The sequence below is a fragment of the Stenella coeruleoalba genome (assembly GCF_951394435.1).
Source record: "Stenella coeruleoalba genome assembly, chromosome: 3".
Lineage (NCBI taxonomy): Eukaryota > Metazoa > Chordata > Mammalia > Artiodactyla > Delphinidae > Stenella > Stenella coeruleoalba.
In genome coordinates, this window is record NC_137148.1 from 110068824 (window position 1) to 110088245 (window position 19422).

The following is a 19422-nucleotide window of genomic DNA, read 5'->3' on the forward strand; positions in this document are numbered from 1 at the left end:
ATATTATTTGGCAATTAAAAAAATGTTGTAGAGATGCGTACTGTAGCATGGATGAACCTTGAAAAGTTTATGCTAGATGAAAGAAATAAGTTAAACTGGACTACATTTTGTCTAATTCTGTTTATATGAAATGTCCAGAATGAGTGGTTGCTTAGGGCTGTTGGGTTGGTGGGGGAGTTGGGAGAATAATGTTAATGGTGATGAAAATACTCTTTTTTAGGGTGATGAAAAGGTTTTAAAATTGATAGTGGTGATGTTTGCACAATTCTGAATATAGTAAAGCCATTGAATTGTACACTTTAAATGTGTCAATTCTATGGTATGTGAATTAAATTTCAATAAAACTTTAAAAAAAGGAACAACCTCTACTGCTGCTGCTGCCATCTTTCTAGAATGCTCTCTGTACCTTTGCTTTTCATGTTTTTATTTTGGACATTTTCAAATATGCAGCAAAACTGAAAGAATTTTACAGTGAACATCCTTATCCTGCCACTTAGGGTCTACTGATAATATTAACTGTACTTGTTTTTTCCACATACCTATTGATCTGTTCATCTATCCATCCTTCCATCTACCCATCAATTTATTTATTTATTTAGACAAAGCTAAGAGTTTTAAAAAATAATCATTCATTCATTCATTCATTCATGCATCCTGCTCCAGGTCTTAGTTGCGGTATGTGGGATCTAGTTTCCCCACCAGGGATTGAACCTGGGCCCCATGCATTGGGAGCGTGGAGTCTCAAACACTGGACCACCAAACCGTCATTTTAAACTGTTTCAGTTGCTACACATCCTCACCAAATATTGGTATTAGTGATCTTGAATTTTTGCCATTCTGGTGGGTGCATTCTATACCTCCACTATTTTTCTTTTTTTTTTTGAGATGTAATTCATAAAAGTCACGCATTTAAAGTATATAATTCACTGGGTTTTAATATATTCATGGAAGTGTGCAGCCATTACCACAACCCAATTTAAGAATATTTTCATCACCTCATAAAGAAACTCTAAATGAGCTATCATTCTGTGAAGAGACGTGGAGGAACCTTAAATGTATATTTCTAAGCAAAAGAAGTCAACCTGAAGAGGCTGTATGATTCCAACTATATGACATTTTAGAACTATGTGACATTCTATATGACAACTATATGACCTTCTAGAAAAGGCAAAACTATGGAGACAGTAAAAAGATCAGTGGTTAGCCAGGGTTCAGTGGAAGGGAGGGATGAATAGGTAGAGTACAGAGGATTTTTAGGGTAGTGAAACTATTCAGTATGATGCTGTAATGGTGAGTACTTACACCATTTGTCAAGTCATGTAGAACCCTAATTTATACTATGATGTATCAATATTGGCTCATCATTTGTTAGAAATGTATCTTACTAATGCAAGATGTTAACAGGGGAACTGGGTGTGGGGGTAAGAGGTGTATGGGAATTCTCTGTACATTTTGTTTATTTCTCTGTAAACCTAAAACCAGTCTTAAAAAATAAAGTGTATTAATTAAAGAGAAAAAAATATCTGTACCCATTAGCTGTCTTTCCCCATCTGTTCTTCCTCCCCCAAGCCCTAGGCAGTGGTTAATCTACTTTCTGTCTCTTTGGAGTTGGCAGTTCTGAACATTGCATATAAATGGGGTCAGTTATATATAACGTGTTCTTTGTGATAGGCTTATTTCACTTAGCATATTGTTTTCAAAGTTCATCCATGTTCCAGCATGTATCAGTCACTTTTATTGTTTTTGTTCCTTTTTGCTGAATACACTTGATGGATAATAGGGTTTTTCACACTATTTTGCCTGTGAATAATGCTGATATGAACATTCATGTGCAAATTTTGTGTGGTCATGTGTTTTCAATTGTCTTGGATAGATACCTAGAGTGGAATTGCTGGGTCATATGGGAGCACTATATATAACATGCTGAGCAATTGCCAAACTCTTGCAAAGTGGCTACACCAATTTTACATTCCCACCAGGAATGTGTGTGAGATCCAGTTTCTCTCCATCCTTGCCAGTACTTGTTATCTGTCTTTTTGATTATAGAGATTTATTTTACATAAAAGTGGAATGTGATTTAACCTATTATTGTTCTTTTCCATAGAGGCAAATTTCTGGAGATGTGTGATGATCTCTTAGCTAGAGTGGAGCCACCACTCCGCAGTATTTTGGAACAGGCCAGTAAGTATTATTGTGACTGTTCATCTTGGACTCTTTGGAAAATGTTAATTACTTTTTTTTTCCCAGTTTTACAAATTTTCATTGTATGAACTACTTCAGTGCAATATGAAACTTCTTTTTATCAATATCGTCCCCCTGGAGGACCTCCAGTAGTGTCTAGGGAAATCTGATAGTTTTCCCAGGAAATGTAATTCAGATTCAAAGATGGATTTAAAGTCTCAGGTATTTCATGGTGGTAAAAATTGTCTTTAGCAGTGTTGCTGTGGTAGTCTTGTAGGTTTTTTTTGTCAGTGAATCTTTTGTTGAAAAATAAGTAAAGGGAGGATATGATAATCACATACTTAACAGGATGCTTTAATTTTATCTTGGGCTAAAAGGTGGAAGTTTGATTTAGGAATGCATTACTAATGTTCTGCAAACCTTTGACAAACCTTTTCCTAGAGTCCACTCTTGTGTTGGTTGCTATTTCATGGTGTTGAGATGTACTCTAATCTTGACACAGGCTCAGCTCTTAAATCAGAATGATTATCACAGATGGGCATGTTCTTTCCATACTGGGTCAGCCCATTTCTTTAAATAGCCCTTCTCAACAAATTGTCAGTGTTTGTTGCACAAAATGTGACCAGGAAATCAGGTGGGTTTTGTTTTTTTTTTTTAATTTTAATTTTTGGCTGCGTTGGGTCTTTGTTGCTGCGCGTGGGCATTCTCTAGTTGCGGCTAGTGGGGGCTACTCTTTAGTTGCAGTGAGTGGGCTTCTCATTGTGGTGGCTTCTCTTATTGCAGAGTATGGGCTCTAGGTGCGCAGGCTTTAGCAGTTGTGGTGCACGGGCTTAGTTGCGGCATGTGGGATCTTCCTGGACCAGGGATTGAACCCGTGTCCCCTGCATTGGCAGGCGGATTCTTAACTACTGCGCCACCAGGGAGTTCCCAACCAGGTGGTATTAAGAGGTGTTTTATGAGTGACAGCAGAGCCTTGGTGTGTACCTTCTCTCCTTCTGATATGAGGAGATTGTACCTGTGTTATAATCTGGCCTATGCTTATACTCTGGCTGGAGTGCTGGAGTGACTAGATGTGCATCTGCATACTTTTTTTTTTTGCATGCCATGTCAGGGATAGTCCCAATATTTTGAGGCCCTTTTATTTTCCTTATGGCCAGCTCAATTATTGATGTTTTAACATTTATTTGTGTGAGGCTGTTTCCAAGATTGTAGGATTTGTGTACTGTAGGACATTAGGTATTCCTGACTCTCACCTCTTAAGTCCCAATATTGTCGTGCCACTCTGCCCTCATTATTTTGAGCGTGCACCTGTCTGTGTGTGCGCGCTCACGTGTTATTGTGGAGGGGATTAGGGGTGGTGGGGCTTTGTTATACATTTGTGAATTATTTTGTTGTGATAAGATGTTATATTGCTCTTTTTATTTCACTGTAAAATACTAATTAAAAGATTCTTTTAATATAAATGTCTATTCTAATTGTTTTTAAATAGAGTTAAAGAAAGAAGATATTTATGCAGTGGAGATAGTTGGTGGTGCAACACGAATCCCTGCAGTGAAAGAGAAAATCAGCAAATTTTTTGGTAAAGAACTTAGTACAACACTAAATGCCGATGAAGCTGTTACTAGAGGCTGTGCATTGCAGGTGAGCTTGCTTTCTTTCACAGGTAGCCATTTATAGGTCATTGTAAATACAGCAGTGGTTTTATGTATCCAGCTAGTCTGAGATCAGCTCAGTGACTTAAGGTCTAAGATTCTAAAACTTCTGTTTTAAAATTGGTATCAGAAGTTGTGTTCATAAATGGAATTGTTTGTACTATATAACATGTAACAAGATGAAATAAGTTACTAGAAACATACGTAAGCCTGAAATACCACTAGAATTTGACGTATTTGTTGCATGAAGTAGTGTTATACATCAGTTAAATAAAGGTTGAGGTTAATGGAAAAGTAATGAGGAATAGCTAGATTATATGGGTGGTTTGACAAATGATAGACATTTATAAAACCACTTATTTAGGTACTATTAAGTTATTAATGTAAGTAGATGTCTTCTGAAGTCATTCTTTATAGGTATTGTAATAATTAGTTCGTATGTCTACTTGCCAAATGGAATTTTTAAAAATTATTATTCTAGTGTGCAATCTTATCGCCTGCTTTCAAAGTCAGAGAATTTTCTATCACTGATGTAGTACCATATCCAGTATCTCTGAGATGGAATTCTCCAGCTGAAGAAGGGTCAAGGTAATAATGTTTTTTAATCATTTTTTACTTAAGTGTTAAGTCTTAGAAAATACTCTCCATTTCAAGTTATACACATCTGTAATATTTTGCCGTAGTGCATGAAGCAAAGTGATTATTTAGTCATTCATCACACAAATAAGTTTGTGTCCTTACTAGCTTCTTTTATTTGATCCTGCTGAAATAATTGGTGCCTTTTATGTGCTGATTGAAGTATATATATATGTTTAAAACTGACACTAGACACACACACACACACACACACACATACATATTTTTTTTCTTAGGAACTCCTATAATCTGCAAACAGTGCCAGTTGAGAAGAGTAACTAGAGCTATACAGTGATTACAAATCTAGAATACATGGGTAAAAAGTGTTAGCAATGTCCTAAATTTGTGTTTTTGTCTTTTTCCTCTCTCTGTTCAGTGACTGTGAAGTCTTTTCAAAAAATCATGCTGCTCCTTTCTCTAAAGTACTCACATTTTATAGAAAGGAACCTTTCACTCTTGAGGCCTATTATAGCGCTCCTCAGGATTTGCCCTATCCAGATCCTGCTATAGGTAAGTAAAGAATTGGGAATTAAAAAAAAAGAAAAAAAAATTATGTGTGCTTGGGAGAACTGGAATAGCAAAGCAAGTAGAGTATGCTGAAATTTAGGTATTTTAGATCACACGCACAAAAAAACCACTTGCAGTCGTATTACCAGGTTTAGAACCAGCAGGATGGTCATTATTTAATTGGATCTCCTATTGTGGGCTGTAGTTCTTGTTTTCTTTTTTTTAATTAAAATTTTTTTAGTTTAGTTTTTATTTTTATTTATTTATTGATTGATTGATGCTCTGTGCGGCTTGCGGGAAGTTAGTTCCCCGACCAGGGATCGAACCCACGCCCTCGGCAGTGAAAGCACAGAGTCCTAACCACTGGACTGCCAGGGAACTCCCTGGGCTGTAGTTCTTGGTTAATGCACATTATTGTTATACCTTGTGCATAATGTGGTGCTAGTTACTGAAAGGAGTTGAAGAGATTCAATTCTGACCCTAACATAGAGTTAGGTGTACACAGAAAATCATTAGAAAATTGTGATGATCAGTATCACAGGTTATGGAACCATGTTGGCTTGAGTCTTCATTGACTCTGAGAAACTTAGAATCTGGATATAATACCAGTCGAGGAGAGAGAAACTAGAGTTAATATGATAATTATGGAACTAGAATACATGGGTAAAGTATTAGGAATATCTTGAATGGCACTTAGAAGCTTGGAAAGTTAACCTACTCTATTTTCCTCATTTGTAAAACAGGACTAGGTGTGATAATTCATACTTTACAGAGTTTTATGAATTAAAAAACATAAGCAAAACCCTGGTATAGTAACTGAATCTAGAAATGTCAGTTTCTTGATAAGTGACAAGCAGTATGGAATCACTGGGGTTTTCAGTAGAGGAAAGTGGGACAAATCTATTCTAGGAATTTATCTGGCAGTAGCCTATAAAGATGAATTGGAGTAAGGCACTGGAGGGAAGGACATGTTTGAAGAGTTAGGAGGTACTTGAGTCCTTAATTGAGACAAGATAAATAAGAGTTTGACTCTTTGTGAGAGAGGAAGGAGAAATCTGATGATTTAGTAAGATTCTAAGAGTGCCCACTTCGCTTATTTGAAGTATCATGTTACTGACCTTTCACTGAGAAATGGACATAACCTGGCAGTATGGGCATGTATTTGTGTTTGAATTCATCCTCTTAGGTTATGTGTTCTCTTTTGTCTTTCTTATGTCCTTAGCTCAGTTTTCAGTTCAGAAAGTAACCCCTCAGTCTGATGGCTCCAGTTCAAAAGTGAAAGTCAAGGTTCGAGTAAATGTCCATGGCATCTTCAGTGTGTCCAGTGCATCTCTAGTGGAAGTGCACAAGTTTGAAGAAAATGAGGAACCGATGGAAACAGATCAGAATGCAAAGGAGGAGGAGGTAATCTAGACAATCTTATACCATTTTAGGCCATTCATAATGGCTCAGAGGTGACACTTGTCTAGAAATTCTAGCAAATAGACTGGGTGACAGAGCTGCTGAGAGTAGGTTTGCATACGTACCCCATCATATGTGAACTAGCACAAAGTCTTTATACAGAATTTGTATAGAAGTGGGACATAGTTGGCTTCCTCCTTCAGACCATGCACCTCTCAATTTGACTTATTCTTGGTTCTTTCTGATTACTGGGGAATGCTGAGTCTCAGTTGATTATTTCCACAGGTAGCATAGAATTCACTCATTTGTTGGAATCATGCACTGGGTCTTGTACTTACTGTGTATAAAAATCAAGGCTTTATAAAACTATAAATGTTTGGGGTCTCATCCCCACAGATTTTGTTCGACTTGGTCTGGGCTAGAGCCCAGGTGTCAGTTTTAAAAGCCTCCGAGGTCATTATAATGTGCTGCAGGCATTGAAAGCCAGTGTGATTCAAGGTCTCTACAAACTTCTCCCTTCTTTGTCATTTCTGTCAGCCTTTGTTCTTTTAACACCTTTAACAGAATTTTCAAGGTGTCCACCTCCCCTAATGTACACAGTGGTTGTACTTTTGAGGATGGAAAGGCTGATTTAAAAACTGCTAGAAAAAGTTAAGACTTTTGAGAGAAATGTATTCATGAGGAAGCTAGGAGAAACTCATGCTTTCTTCAGATTTTATTGTGTTAAATATTGCCACGCTGTTTGCTTATAAGTACTGCTATGGTTTTACAATGTAGTTCTATAGCCGCTCCTATTTATATAAGGACAAGGCAAGAGTTATTTCCATTGTACAGATGTAGTAACCGAGATCCAGAGAGGAAAACTTTCATGTTCTAAGTGTAACATATGTGTTATAGCTGGAATTTCAGTCTGGGTTGTCTGATTGTTGGTAATTAGTAGGAATTCCACATCATGTGATTTTGCCAATGTGTCATGAAGGTTGCTTAGTCTTTCACTAGTATTTCCTAGTTTCAGGATTTGATGTGACCTGTTTTTCAGAAGATGCAAGTGGATCAGGAGGAACCACATGTTGAAGAGCAACAGCAGCAGACACCAGCAGAAAATAAGGCAGAGTCTGAAGAAATGGAGGTATGAATTGTGTTTTAGAGTATGATTTGCCGTCTTTTTACATAATGGTTTTGGCTGACATATTATGTCTTGGAAGGGAATTATATTAGAAATCTTCATTTATCTGAACAGTCTTTAAAGCAAGATTTTGTAGTATGGTTGGAAAGTATCTTTGGCAAAATGGTCTTTGAACTTCAGTCTGGATGGTTTGTGGGAAGGAAGCACTCAGAAGCCCTAGTTTTACTAGGCTAGTGATTGGTTCATGCTGGTTTCTGAATGGCTGTTACTAATAGTCATCCTACCCATAATTTATTCTTTACTAATAAACAATGAAAGATGTTTCTTTCAAGTTTTGTCAACTCTCTGAAACTTGTCTTTTTGTTGAAATACAGTTTTCAATAATAATGTTTTGAAATATATTTTGTAAATAATGTTAATATTTATCCCAAGTATTTAAATGAATATGTAGCATTTTTGGATCCTTTACAACCTGTTCTTTAACTTTTGAGTTTTCATGTTTAAATTTTGTCATCAGCATTGAAAACAGCTTTTCTTTCAAATTATTTGACATTGCAGTGTATAATTTCACCTTCTAATGTATTTCTGATTGTGGCATTTAAAAAAGTTTGGCAGAGCCTTTAGGAGGCTTAAGTCTGGTACCCATTTTCATGTCAGTTAACAAATTTTATTCCTTTAGCTGTGCAAATAATTGTAAAAAAAAAAAATGCAGAGGAAATCATCCTCATAGATGCTTTAGTGTACTGTAGGCCTTTTCCAAGGTGGAAGACCTGTTATTGCCTGGGTTGGGGGCAGCAGTGGGCAAGAGAAGTACGTATTTTTCTGTGTTTGGGAAGGTCGGGGAGGAGAAAGGAGAGAGGTGGACCCGCCTGCCCCCCCCCCCCCCCCCCCCCCCGCCAATTTGTGGATCAGCAAGAGCTTTCAAAGCGTAAAAGCAATGAAAGTAATCACAAAGGAAAAGGTGAATAGATTCAACAATAAAAGCTTGCATAGACAAATAATAGAAGATTAGAAAAAAGCTAGAAGAGTCAATCACTTGGGGGGAAGAATCACAAAGATCCCAAGAGAACGCTGGATGAAATATGACTAGGCTATTTGAAGAAATAAGTATGCCTTATAACTTTGTGAAAAAAGGTTATTGACCCAACGAAAATAATAGATCATGGTAAATGAATTCCTTTTTTTGGCCGGGGTACAGTGGAATGGATTCTGTTACTCCTTGTGAGAATGTAAATAGGTGCAGATACTCTGGAAGTCATATTAGTACTGGATTTCTGATCCTTAAAAATTTCATACCCTCTCCCCACTAATTTCCTATGCATGTTCATATGTTTAGATAAGAGTGGAAGAAAATTAGAGAATATTTAATAGTGATTATATGTTGATAGTGGGATTATGGCAGGTTGTTTTTGTGTGTATGTATGTAAATAAGTGTATGTGTGTGTACAGATCAGTAGTGTTAAGTATAATCACATTGTGCTACAATCTTTTTCATTTCGCCAAACTAAAACTACCTATTAAGCAACAATTACCCATTCCTCTATCCCTCCTCCCCCCGTCCCCTGGCAACCACCATTACTTTCTATCTCTATGGATTTGACTATTTATAGGCAAAAATATTTATATTTTTAACTTTCCAGATATTGTAAGAACACAAACTAAGTTAATAAAAGAGCAAAACCAGCTTTTGAAACATGACTCATTTGGAAGTTTAAGAGTCTGTATAAGTGTTCTTAATGATTTCTGTTATTTTAGACCTCTCAAGCTGGGTCAAAAGACAAAAAGATGGACCAGCCCCCTCAAGCCAAGAAGGCAAAAGTGAAGACCAGTACTGTGGACCTGCCAATTGAGAATCAGCTGTTATGGCAGATAGACAGAGAGATGCTCAACTTGTACATTGAAAATGAGGTGGTTATTTTAAGTCTTCTAGAACAATAAGCTAAAAAGTTAACTTGACCGTAACGTTCAAACTCTGTATCTAGTGACCTTCATGTATTTTAGGTTGTATGGGGTTTGAGAACAGTTTTAGGTTTTGGGGTAGTGGAGGACAAGTTTAATAGATCCCAAGACATAACATCAAAATTCTTTTATGGTGATATTATGTCTTTATTGCTAAAAACTCTGTTTTGAGATCTTTGACATTTAGGGGAGGTATCATTCATGTTTGGGTGTGTGAGTTTGATTGTTCACTAGCGATTGGGATGTTTGAGGCCAGGGTCAGGGAAGTTGATCAGCAGGAGAAATTACATTAGCCTTAATATTTTGTTTATTAGTTCCTTTCCCTGTTGCCAGTCAATATGTAACTCTAGTTATGGTGAGCGATGCAAGGTTTGGGACCCTGGAGCACAGTTATTCAATTAATTATTGTCTGTGAGGTTTCTCATCATATATACATTGGATCTTAGAATAGTTTTGTTTCATAGACCCTTTAGCCTCTATACTATATGAATAATTTGATTTTCCTGGGTATGTAATACAAGCAGAGTATACTCACCTTGTGACATTGAGCTAATAGTTTCTTAAAGTTCTCTTGTCTTAAATTCTTTTCCTTATTTTTGCTTTTGAGTTTCAACATCTTGATATTTCTTCTATTGCTCTTTTTTTCTAAGTACACCCACAGAACTCTCACTTGATCTTAATAATTTACTAAGGACTGATGCTTCCAGCTCTCTTTCCGTGAATGATTCGCAGAACTAAAAGGATTTGAGGAAGAAGGCTTTTCTATTTTTATATTACTTAATAGTTAAGGGGAAATTGTCTCAGTTTTCTGAATGTCTAACTGTACTGTTCACAGGGTAAGATGATCATGCAGGATAAACTAGAGAAGGAGAGGAATGATGCTAAGAATGCAGTAGAAGAATACGTGTACGAAATGAGAGACAAGCTTAGTGGTGAATATGAGAAGTTTGTGAGTGAAGATGTAAGTATGTGCTGCAGTGTGTCTACTTAGTGTGCGTCTTCCGGCAGGATCCTTAAATGTAGTTAACAAGGGGAAGTTTGTATCTGTAGGTATACAGAAAAATGATTAAAAATGCACTTTTTTGGGGAAAAGTTTTATATCGTTTTATTTTCTATTGATGGAGTGTTTCCCACAGGTTAGATGTTGTGCATCACTCTTTTTTTGGTGTGTCACTTTTTGATACATTTTTGCATGCTATTATTTACCTAGTATTTTTCTTTAAATCAGTTCACTTTTCCCTGATGTTTATTTTAACTCACTTCTTAAAAAAAATTCAGTATAATTGACATATAACTTTATATTAGTTTCAGGTGTACAGCATAATGATTCGATGTTCATATACATTGTTAAATGATTACCACAATAAGTCTAGTTAAACATCCGTCACTACACATACTTTTCTTGTGATGAGAACTTTTAAGACTTATTCTCTTAGTAACTTTCATATATGCACTACAGTATTATTAACTATGTAACTCACTTAGTTTTAAATGTAGTTTTTAATTCTGAAATTTTCAAACATATTCATATGTCCCCTACAGTGGAGAAAATAGTGTAATAAACCCCTTTGTACCTATAAAGCAAAATAACATTTTGTCAGTCTTGTTTTCCATATCCCCATCTCTCCACTCCCCCATATTTTAAAGAAAATCCATATATATCATAGTTTGTGCCTGTTTCTTCATTTGTGAATCTACTGATTTTTGACTGACTAAATTGCAATGTTTCCTTCATCTTTAGGACCGTAACAATTTTACCTTAAAACTAGAAGATACTGAAAATTGGTTGTATGAGGATGGAGAAGACCAGCCAAAGCAAGTTTATGTTGATAAATTGGCTGAATTAAAAGTGAGTGACTCTTGAAAGCAGAAATGCTGTAGTTTCCATGGAGAGTATCTCAAAATTGAGAGTAATTCTCATGTTAAGTAATTGAAGGCAGATTGAAAGTGACTGAAGAGCTATACTTTTTATCACTTAGGTTCACTTTCTTTCACAACTTTGTAACAGCAAAAGAATTTTTCTGAAAATTGAGTTTAGCCCTAAACTGTTTCACTGAATTGGAGCTTGACTATGTTCTTGGTGTCAAGAGATTGAAAGACTAGCAAGATGCATCCCTGTCCTAAAGGTACTTGCAATGCAGTTGGAGCAGGGCTGCGTGTATACAGCTTTGATTCTCAGTAGAGCAGAAGTGTCTGGTTTTGTATTTAAAGAAGCTGATAGTTACACCTTAGAGTTAAAAGTACAAAGAATTATTTAAAGTTGAGTTGAGGCCTTTTTTTTTTTTTTTTTTTTTTGTGGTACGCGGGCCTCTCACTGTTGCGGCCTCTCCCACTGCGGAGCACAGGCTCCGGACGCACAGGCCCAGCGGCCATGGCCTATGGGCCCAGCTGCTCCGCGGCCCGCGGGATCTTCCCGGACCGGGGCACGAACCTGCGCCCCCTGCATCGGCAGGCGGACCCCCAACCACTGCACCACCAGGGAAGCCCGAGGCCTTTTGTTTGGAAAAAGATGCAAATACACAAGAAGAACTTTTTGCATTTCTCTGGATTACTTAGTTTCTTGTCAAACTGGGCCATTGTGACTAACCTCTGGAATGGAATTGCTGAAGGACAGTGCCTGCAGTTTCCTGTCATTCTGGCAAGAATATAAAGAGTCTCTAGTGAGATCCTTGCCATTGAGGTTTTTGATTTACTTTTTATTATGGGAGATGTCCAACACGTGAAAGTAGACAGAATTATAGCTTCAACTGTTGTCAACTTATGTCTGGTTTTGTTTCATTTCTGCTCGTTTCCACTCCCAGTTATTTTAAGCAAGTCTCTCAGGTTATATTTAATCCAAAAATATTTCAGCGTGTATTTAAGAGAAAATGTAGCCTTAAGCTGTACCATTATCACATGCATAAAAATTTCTTAATGTCACCATTAATATCACCATATATTCAGTCTGTTTTCAGGTTCCAGTTGCTTCATAAATTATTTTTTAGTTTGTTTGACTCAGGATCCAAACAGGGTCCATACATTCTGTTGATATGTCTCTTAAATCTGTGTCTGTACTTCTCCTTCCACCATTTCTCCTCCCTTACTTAGTTGATGAAAAAACTTGATCATTCGTGCTCGAGGATTTATTCCTGGTCTGGATTTTGCTCCTTTTCAACTCTGGTGTTTAATCTTATCTGGTAAATTGATGGTTACAGCTGGAGGCTTTGTCAGATACAGGTTTAAAAGAAAATTTATTTTTTATTTTTCCAAGTGTACTTCATATATGGTGAAGTATACCATATCACTGTCTGGAGGCACCTAATTTTTGGTTGTCTCCCTAATGTATTTTGAGAACTAGGGTTCAAGTGACAAGTTGAAGTGGCTCCACTTGGAACAGTATTGAGGTATATTCTCATGTAGACTGAGGATATATTTCAATTGGCTGGGGAAAAATATTCAACTTCTTATATATAGAACATGGAGATTAAACGTATTTTAATTCATAATCAGTCTTAGTAGAAAGATAATACTCTTAAAGTTTAAACTCCCCTGTGAAGAATTTGTATATTCTCTCTTCTGTTAAGAATCTAGGTCAGCCTATTAAGATACGATTCCAGGAATCTGAAGAAAGACCAAAATTATTTGACGAACTAGGGAAACAAATCCAACAGTATATGAAAGTAATCAGCTCTTTCAAAAACAAGGTATCTTTTTTTTTCTTTTTTTTTTCTTCTCCTCTTCCCTACTGTTGTTTCGGTAGAGTTAAGTATTGAGACATTTACGTAGCATTTGTTTGTCTTCTTTTTAACAGTTGTTTAATGATAGTATTTTCTTTTTGGATGTTAATGTAATGTATAATATTTTATCTAATCTTACTAACAACCCTGGGATTTGCTGCTTCTCTTTAATAAGGGGACTATGGAATTGAGCAGTATTATTCAGCTTCCTTTTCTTGTTTTGAAATGTTTGATCATTGACTTAACTTGCTCTATTTTGGTGTTAGAACACATTAGGCAAATAATTTGGTTTGTTATGCAGATGTAGGACTGTCTCAACAATAAACTACTTTCATTATTTTTGAGCACTATATGATATATACTCCATAAATATATTATCTGATTAAATTTGCACAGTACCCTTATGAAGTAGGTGGTAGCATCAACATTTATAGATAATTTCTAACATCTTTAATCCTCACCCAAGGTTACTATTGGGGGAGCTGGGATTTGGCCTGAGGTCTGATTCCAGAGTTTCGATGGCTCCCAAACTTTGGTAAATAGTTTGGTTAAGTCCACTGCTATACTCAAGGATCTTGATGTATTGTCAGTGTAAGAAACTTTAAGACAGATAAATTGAGCTTTCTAAAAAAATTACTTTTAATTAAAAAATTGTGCTTCTTTCGAAAGGACTCTTTTTTTTTTTTTTTTTTTTTTGCGGTACGTGGGCCTCTCACTGCTATGACCTCTCCCGTTGTGGAGCACAGGCTCTGGACGAGCAGGCTCAGCAGCCATGGCTCACGGGCCCAGCCGCTCTGCGGCATGCAGGATCCTCCCGGACCGGGGCACGAACCGGTGTCCCCTGCGTTGGCAGGCGGACTCTCAACCACTGCGCCACCAGGGAAGCCCTGAAAGGCCTCTTATAAAAAACTGTACTCATTATTATTTTGGTTCCTAACAAGGATGCCTAAATCTCAGGCCTAATACCTAATGACATGTAATTTTTTTTTTGCATTGTATAAGGTTTTGTGTAAAGCATGTGCTATGTATACTGCTGAAGCATTTTAATTACCACCTTGTGTAATTTTGGCCTTTAAATGTATTTCCTCTGTGTTTTAAAAATTGGGGTTACTTTTCTGAATTCTTCGGGAATTGAATGTCTATGTAGTTTGCGAGGCTAGATGGGCTTCATTTTGGGAAAGATTGTAACTTTTTGAAAGATGGTGAAGAACTAGGCAATGTTTGAGTAGGGACAGTATCATCCTTTGACACTTGTCTGGTTGGCTACTGGTTGCAGGAGGACCAGTATGACCATTTGGATGCTGCTGACATGGTGAAGGTAGAAAAAAGCACAAATGAGGCCATGGAGTGGATGAATAACAAGCTGAATCTGCAGAACAAGCAGAGTCTGACCATGGATCCAGTTGTCAAGGCAAAAGAGATTGAAGCTAAAATTAAAGTAATGTATGATTTTAAAGATTTAATAGTCTTTTCTAGTCAGTCTCATTATTATATTATTAATAGGAGAGAATTTCATTATTGCATCTTTGCTTCTGGCTTGGGGATAGGGTGGACTTGGATTTTAGTATGCCATGTAAAATTTGTTACAAGAAACCACAGTTTTCTCTCCTGTTGTTCTAGGAGCTGATGAGTATCTGTAGCCCTATAATTTCAAAGCCGAAACCCAAAGTGGAACCTCCAAAAGAGGAGCAAAAAAATGCAGAGCAGAATGGACCAGTGGATGGACAAGGAGACAGCCCAGGCCCTCAGGCTGCTGAGCAGGGTACAGACACAGCTCTGCCTTCGGATTCAGACAAGAAGCTTCCTGAAATGGACATTGATTGATTCCAACAATTGTTTATATTAAAACAGACTATTATAAAGCTTTAAGTTGTCAACTTTGTTCTAAATATCAACTAGAGCAATTAAATACTGGAGATTTCTTAGTTTTTAGGGGATTTGGGTGGCGGGAGATATAGGTAATGTATGGAGCATTTTGACTTCGAAATAGTTAGATACAGAAATGAAGTGCATTGTATCTTTTTCATAATGGTACTATTTAGAAGCCCAGTGAGTCTTACTGAGCTTATGCTTCACTCCTTTTATGTTTAATCATGCTTATACAAAGAGAAGTTTGTTTTAGAAAGTTGAGCTATAGCACAAGCTATACCTAGCTATCAAGCAGACTTGTTATGACATATATGGCAGGAACTCTAATTGTGCTTCACAGATCTGCTGTGGAGATTGCCACAAAGGCTCCCCGCTTGGTGTGGGGATGGAGGAGGGGTCTCCCTCTGTTTCTGAGGACTAGAGAGCATGGCATGGATTAACAGAACAACTAAAAGGTATGCTCTGAGCTTCATCACGTGTCAGTCAGCTCCGCTGGGACTCCCACCCCGTCTTCCTATCTTCCCATCTTCCCCCAGTTAAAGGAGCTCCTATTACAAATGCCGTGTGTTGCTCCTGGGAAAATAGATCCTTTCACCTGGAGCAAGTTGTTAACTGAGGATTTTAGACCTGCAGGCTCTTCCTAAGAATGTATGTTCCTGAAAGTATGTCCACTAATATCCCAAGTATCAAAGTCTAAATAATTTTCTCTTCGGAAGGTTAGAATTGGGTAGATGTGCTGTTGGATATAGGCCTGGTAAATTTAACTGAGGGACTGATTCTTGTTAATTATGGTGTGAAGATTTGTATCCTGGCCTGCTTATTCAGGTGAGATGTTCTGTGTAAATTTGAGGTATAGCTTGAAGTCTTACGACAAGAGTTAAAAGTTCTTTTTTGCTCATTCACAATCACTTATGTGTTGTGTTAATATCTGTCATGAATCTGCCAATTTGTATGTGTTAAACAGCGGACAGATCATACAGAAAACTAAGATGCACTGGATTGTACTGGATGAGTCTGAAATAAGTGTTAAAGAAGTGTGGTGCTGACTTTAGCAACACCTCATTCTTACTGTGCAGCCAGTGTCAGGAGCACCAAAGCATTCCCTGTGACTGCCCTTTGGGCAGTGTTGATAAGAGTGAGGCATTTTGGAAACTAAGGGAAACCTGTAGTATTAGAGGCCAGAGCTGGTACCTGCCCTAGAAACTGTTACAATCTTTGTTGGTTACTTTTTGGACCTTTGTAATTGTTAATCTGTATTAACAGAGAGCTGCTCTGTTAATTTTGGCCTATGTTGTTAGAAATAAGATTATACCTTGCATATCTAGAATATGTTTCTGTCCATCTCATGCACTAAAATATTTAGAGTGTTACAAGCTCTAAAGTGCTATAGAGAAACATCACTTAGAGGAGGAAGGTGGAAGTGTATTTATGTTGGAGTGTAAGCATGTGTGGAAGCCTCGCAGCACCAGGACTTTGGCCCTGTTCTTAGAGCCTCCTCTATCCATTCTCTACCTGTCCTGCTTCAAGAGTTCCAGCTGGCCTGCTGTGAGGCCAAGAGCTACTTAGGAGTGCTGGCTGCAGGATTAAGCCAATTCTTAGGCAACTGACTCAGTTCCTAATGGCCATTTCTTCTAAAAATTTTCTTTTGTGTGTGGGGGAGGGTGTGGGTCTTGGGATGGGGGTGAGGTTGAGGTTTAAAGTTTAAACTAGAAATAAGATGATGTGGTCTGCTTGCTCTCTGTTTAGATAGGCTTTAAGACCAATTGGATTTACATGGAGGCCAGGCCAGAGAATCGTAATCAATGACTTGTGTGCAGACAAGCATTTATCCAGGTTGCATTGTCCCAATTGGTTTGTTAAAGCTCCAGGTTATGTTCTTACACAAAGAAAAACATTCAGTAAACATGAGACAAGTTTTAGGAAAACTTAATAAAAAGAAACCTGTCTTACACTCAAAGGAATGGTTTTCTTAATTTCATAATGAAGGGTGTGTATGTGTGTGTTTGTATGTTTTTGTGTTTTAAATAAAAACTCTTCTCTAGAGGTAAGAGTCCTCTAAGCTAAATTCCAAGGAGTTAACATTTGTCAGAGACCTCCATTCTGAAGAACATTTGAGGCTTAGCACACTGGGTGGTAAAAAGTAGCTCTTTCCATACTTATTCTCCCATGCTGAGTCTTGGCCCAGTTCTCTGACTTAGAAATCCTTACCTTGCTCCTGTGACTGGGCCTTTGAGGGTTTTGGTATTAGCAGGAGGTGGGTTACGGCCCTATAAAGGCCAGTGCCAGGACTGATGCCTGCCCCTTCAAAGAACAGGACATGGCCCAGAATGTGCTAGTAACAGTTGTTACCAGTGACAGTTACCAGTGACAGTGTGTGCATGTATGTGTGTCTTGGTGTGTATGTGGGGTGGTGTTGAGTGTTGAAGGGGGGTGAAGCCACCAGAAGAGACACTAACTATACAAAGCATAGGGCCTAGATGGGGAGGGGTCTGGGGCCTTCCTCGCTGTAGTCCTGCTACTTAATAGTCCCGGTGCCAGGCCTACCAACAGGGCCTGTGTCCACCACCTTCAAGAAGTGTCTGGAGTAAAGTCTTTTTTTTTTCTGGGCCTCTGTCTTAGGGAGAAAAGTGGACACCTGGTAATATGAGTGGGAAGCCAGCTAGCTAGTGATTATCCAGAGTGTAGCCATTTTATAGGGCTGTTGGAATCACCTGGAAAGAGTAGCATACCTGTTTACCCAGGAGAGATACCAGCATCCCCGGTGTCACTGGGGAAGAGGGTGTTGGAGGCAAGCCAGGGCTGTTGGGACGGTTTTGCAGTGGGGCAGCTTCAGCTTAACGTGAAGAACTTCTGTGGCTCCCGTCGGGTTGATGAGAATTCACACAGAGGCTTTAGACCAGTGGCCTTTGACATGCCTATCAAACATCTTGAGGGGTTTTTGTTGGGGCGCTGTCAGAGGTGGTAGGGCTGAGAGACTGGAGTCCTGGTGTGGAGCACTGGGGCTTTTAGCCTGACCTGAGAGTGACAATGTTTTAGGGATGCTCATGTGATATGTGCAGGGTGAGTGGGGCCTGGGGGAAGTTGGAGGTAGTGGAACTTTTAAAATAATCCACGTTTTAGGGGGATGAGCCAAATGAAGGGGGAAGTGGTAGGTCTTGGTACAGGAGGAAGGGGGAAGATGGAAAAGTAACTAAAACAACCATGCTGTTAGAAGTAGAGGAAGTAGTTAACCTTTACGGGGTAATGACAAGGCAACTCAGGCTAGGCTTCAGGGGCCTACTGACATTTTATATTGAGCTGGCTTTTGGTAGTACACTTTGTATACTTGATTGATTTCAATCATTCTTCTTTAAGTAGCTTAACAGATCATTTCGTATGTAAAATTATAATACAGGTTATAAAACAATACGCACAGCTTCCCATGTTTGGAAAGAACATGGAAGGTGTTTGCATAAATATCAAAACTGGATAGGTGTTTCAAAATGAAATGGTTTTCTCCCAGTTGTGGGATTGTGAGTGATTTCTGTTTGTAAGTTTTTGCTTGTTTGTATTTTCTAAGATTTCTGTAATAAGCATTTTGGAATTTTATAATGTTAAATTAAAAATATATTTCAAAAAGAATGGCTCCAAGGTTTCAAACCTGGAATAAAAGACATAATAGACATGTGGAGCTTCCGGTCTGCAGGAGTCAGTGCAGATGTTTGTGAGAGTCTGGATAAGATTAGGAAATTGTACAGACATGGAATCGAGAGATCCTGAAGCTGCAGTTGGGTGTGGAAGGAAGCTTTGGGCGTCAGGGTGTGTTCTTCCTGCTTTAGAGAGTAAAGGATGGTGTTTGGTTGTGTCAGGAAGAGGAAGTGGAAGCTTTGAAGGAAACGAGCAGCTGCCAAAATGATCATCCATGAGGCATGTTAGGGAGGAGGGAGATTTGAGAAGTGAGAGGTGGCAGTGGCCAGTGGGGTTAGATGCTGAGAGGATGCTTTAGAAGGGTAGCTGGGCTTTGTGGGCGTGCAGTGAGGCCTCAGGTGGAGGAGAGTATCTGGTCAGGAAGCTTGGCCTAGTTGAAATGAGGGATCTACTTGGGGAGGAAGGAGGTGGGCAGCATCCTAGGCCCGCTGTCTTGTGTGCAAAAGGGGATAGTTTCCTTCAGTTACCCGGAGACCATGGCATTCCTTTCCTGGGTGGTGCTCCCTTGCCTCTGGCTGGAGCAGCCCTGGGATATGACTCAATGCCCTGGTCCTCTGAGCTGGATTACTGCAATTTGGAGCAGGTGCCGTAACTAGAAATCAAGGAGGTGACCTCTTAAGCAGCAGGGTAGGAGGCAAAATGGAAAAACAGCCATGTTGTTGGGATAGGAGCAACATTTCCAGGATGG

The 19422-nt window shown here is 38.5% G+C and overlaps 1 protein-coding gene across 1 annotated transcript in view; it reads left to right on the forward strand.

Moving 5' to 3' along the window:
* The window catches only part of HSPA4 (heat shock protein family A (Hsp70) member 4), a 42689-nt gene extending 25673 nt beyond the window's left edge, over positions 1-17016 (forward strand). The window contains exons 8-19 of the mRNA XM_079918970.1: positions 2105-2181; positions 3671-3822; positions 4315-4421; positions 4846-4979; positions 6199-6380; positions 7417-7506; positions 9259-9411; positions 10298-10423; positions 11204-11311; positions 13026-13145; positions 14455-14616; positions 14799-17016. Of these exons, the coding sequence (XP_079775096.1) occupies positions 2105-2181; positions 3671-3822; positions 4315-4421; positions 4846-4979; positions 6199-6380; positions 7417-7506; positions 9259-9411; positions 10298-10423; positions 11204-11311; positions 13026-13145; positions 14455-14616; positions 14799-15002 (1615 nt within the window). The 3' untranslated portion in view covers positions 15003-17016. The remainder of the gene's footprint in view (positions 1-2104; positions 2182-3670; positions 3823-4314; positions 4422-4845; positions 4980-6198; positions 6381-7416; positions 7507-9258; positions 9412-10297; positions 10424-11203; positions 11312-13025; positions 13146-14454; positions 14617-14798) is intronic.
* The last annotated feature ends 2406 nt before the right edge of the window (positions 17017-19422 follow it).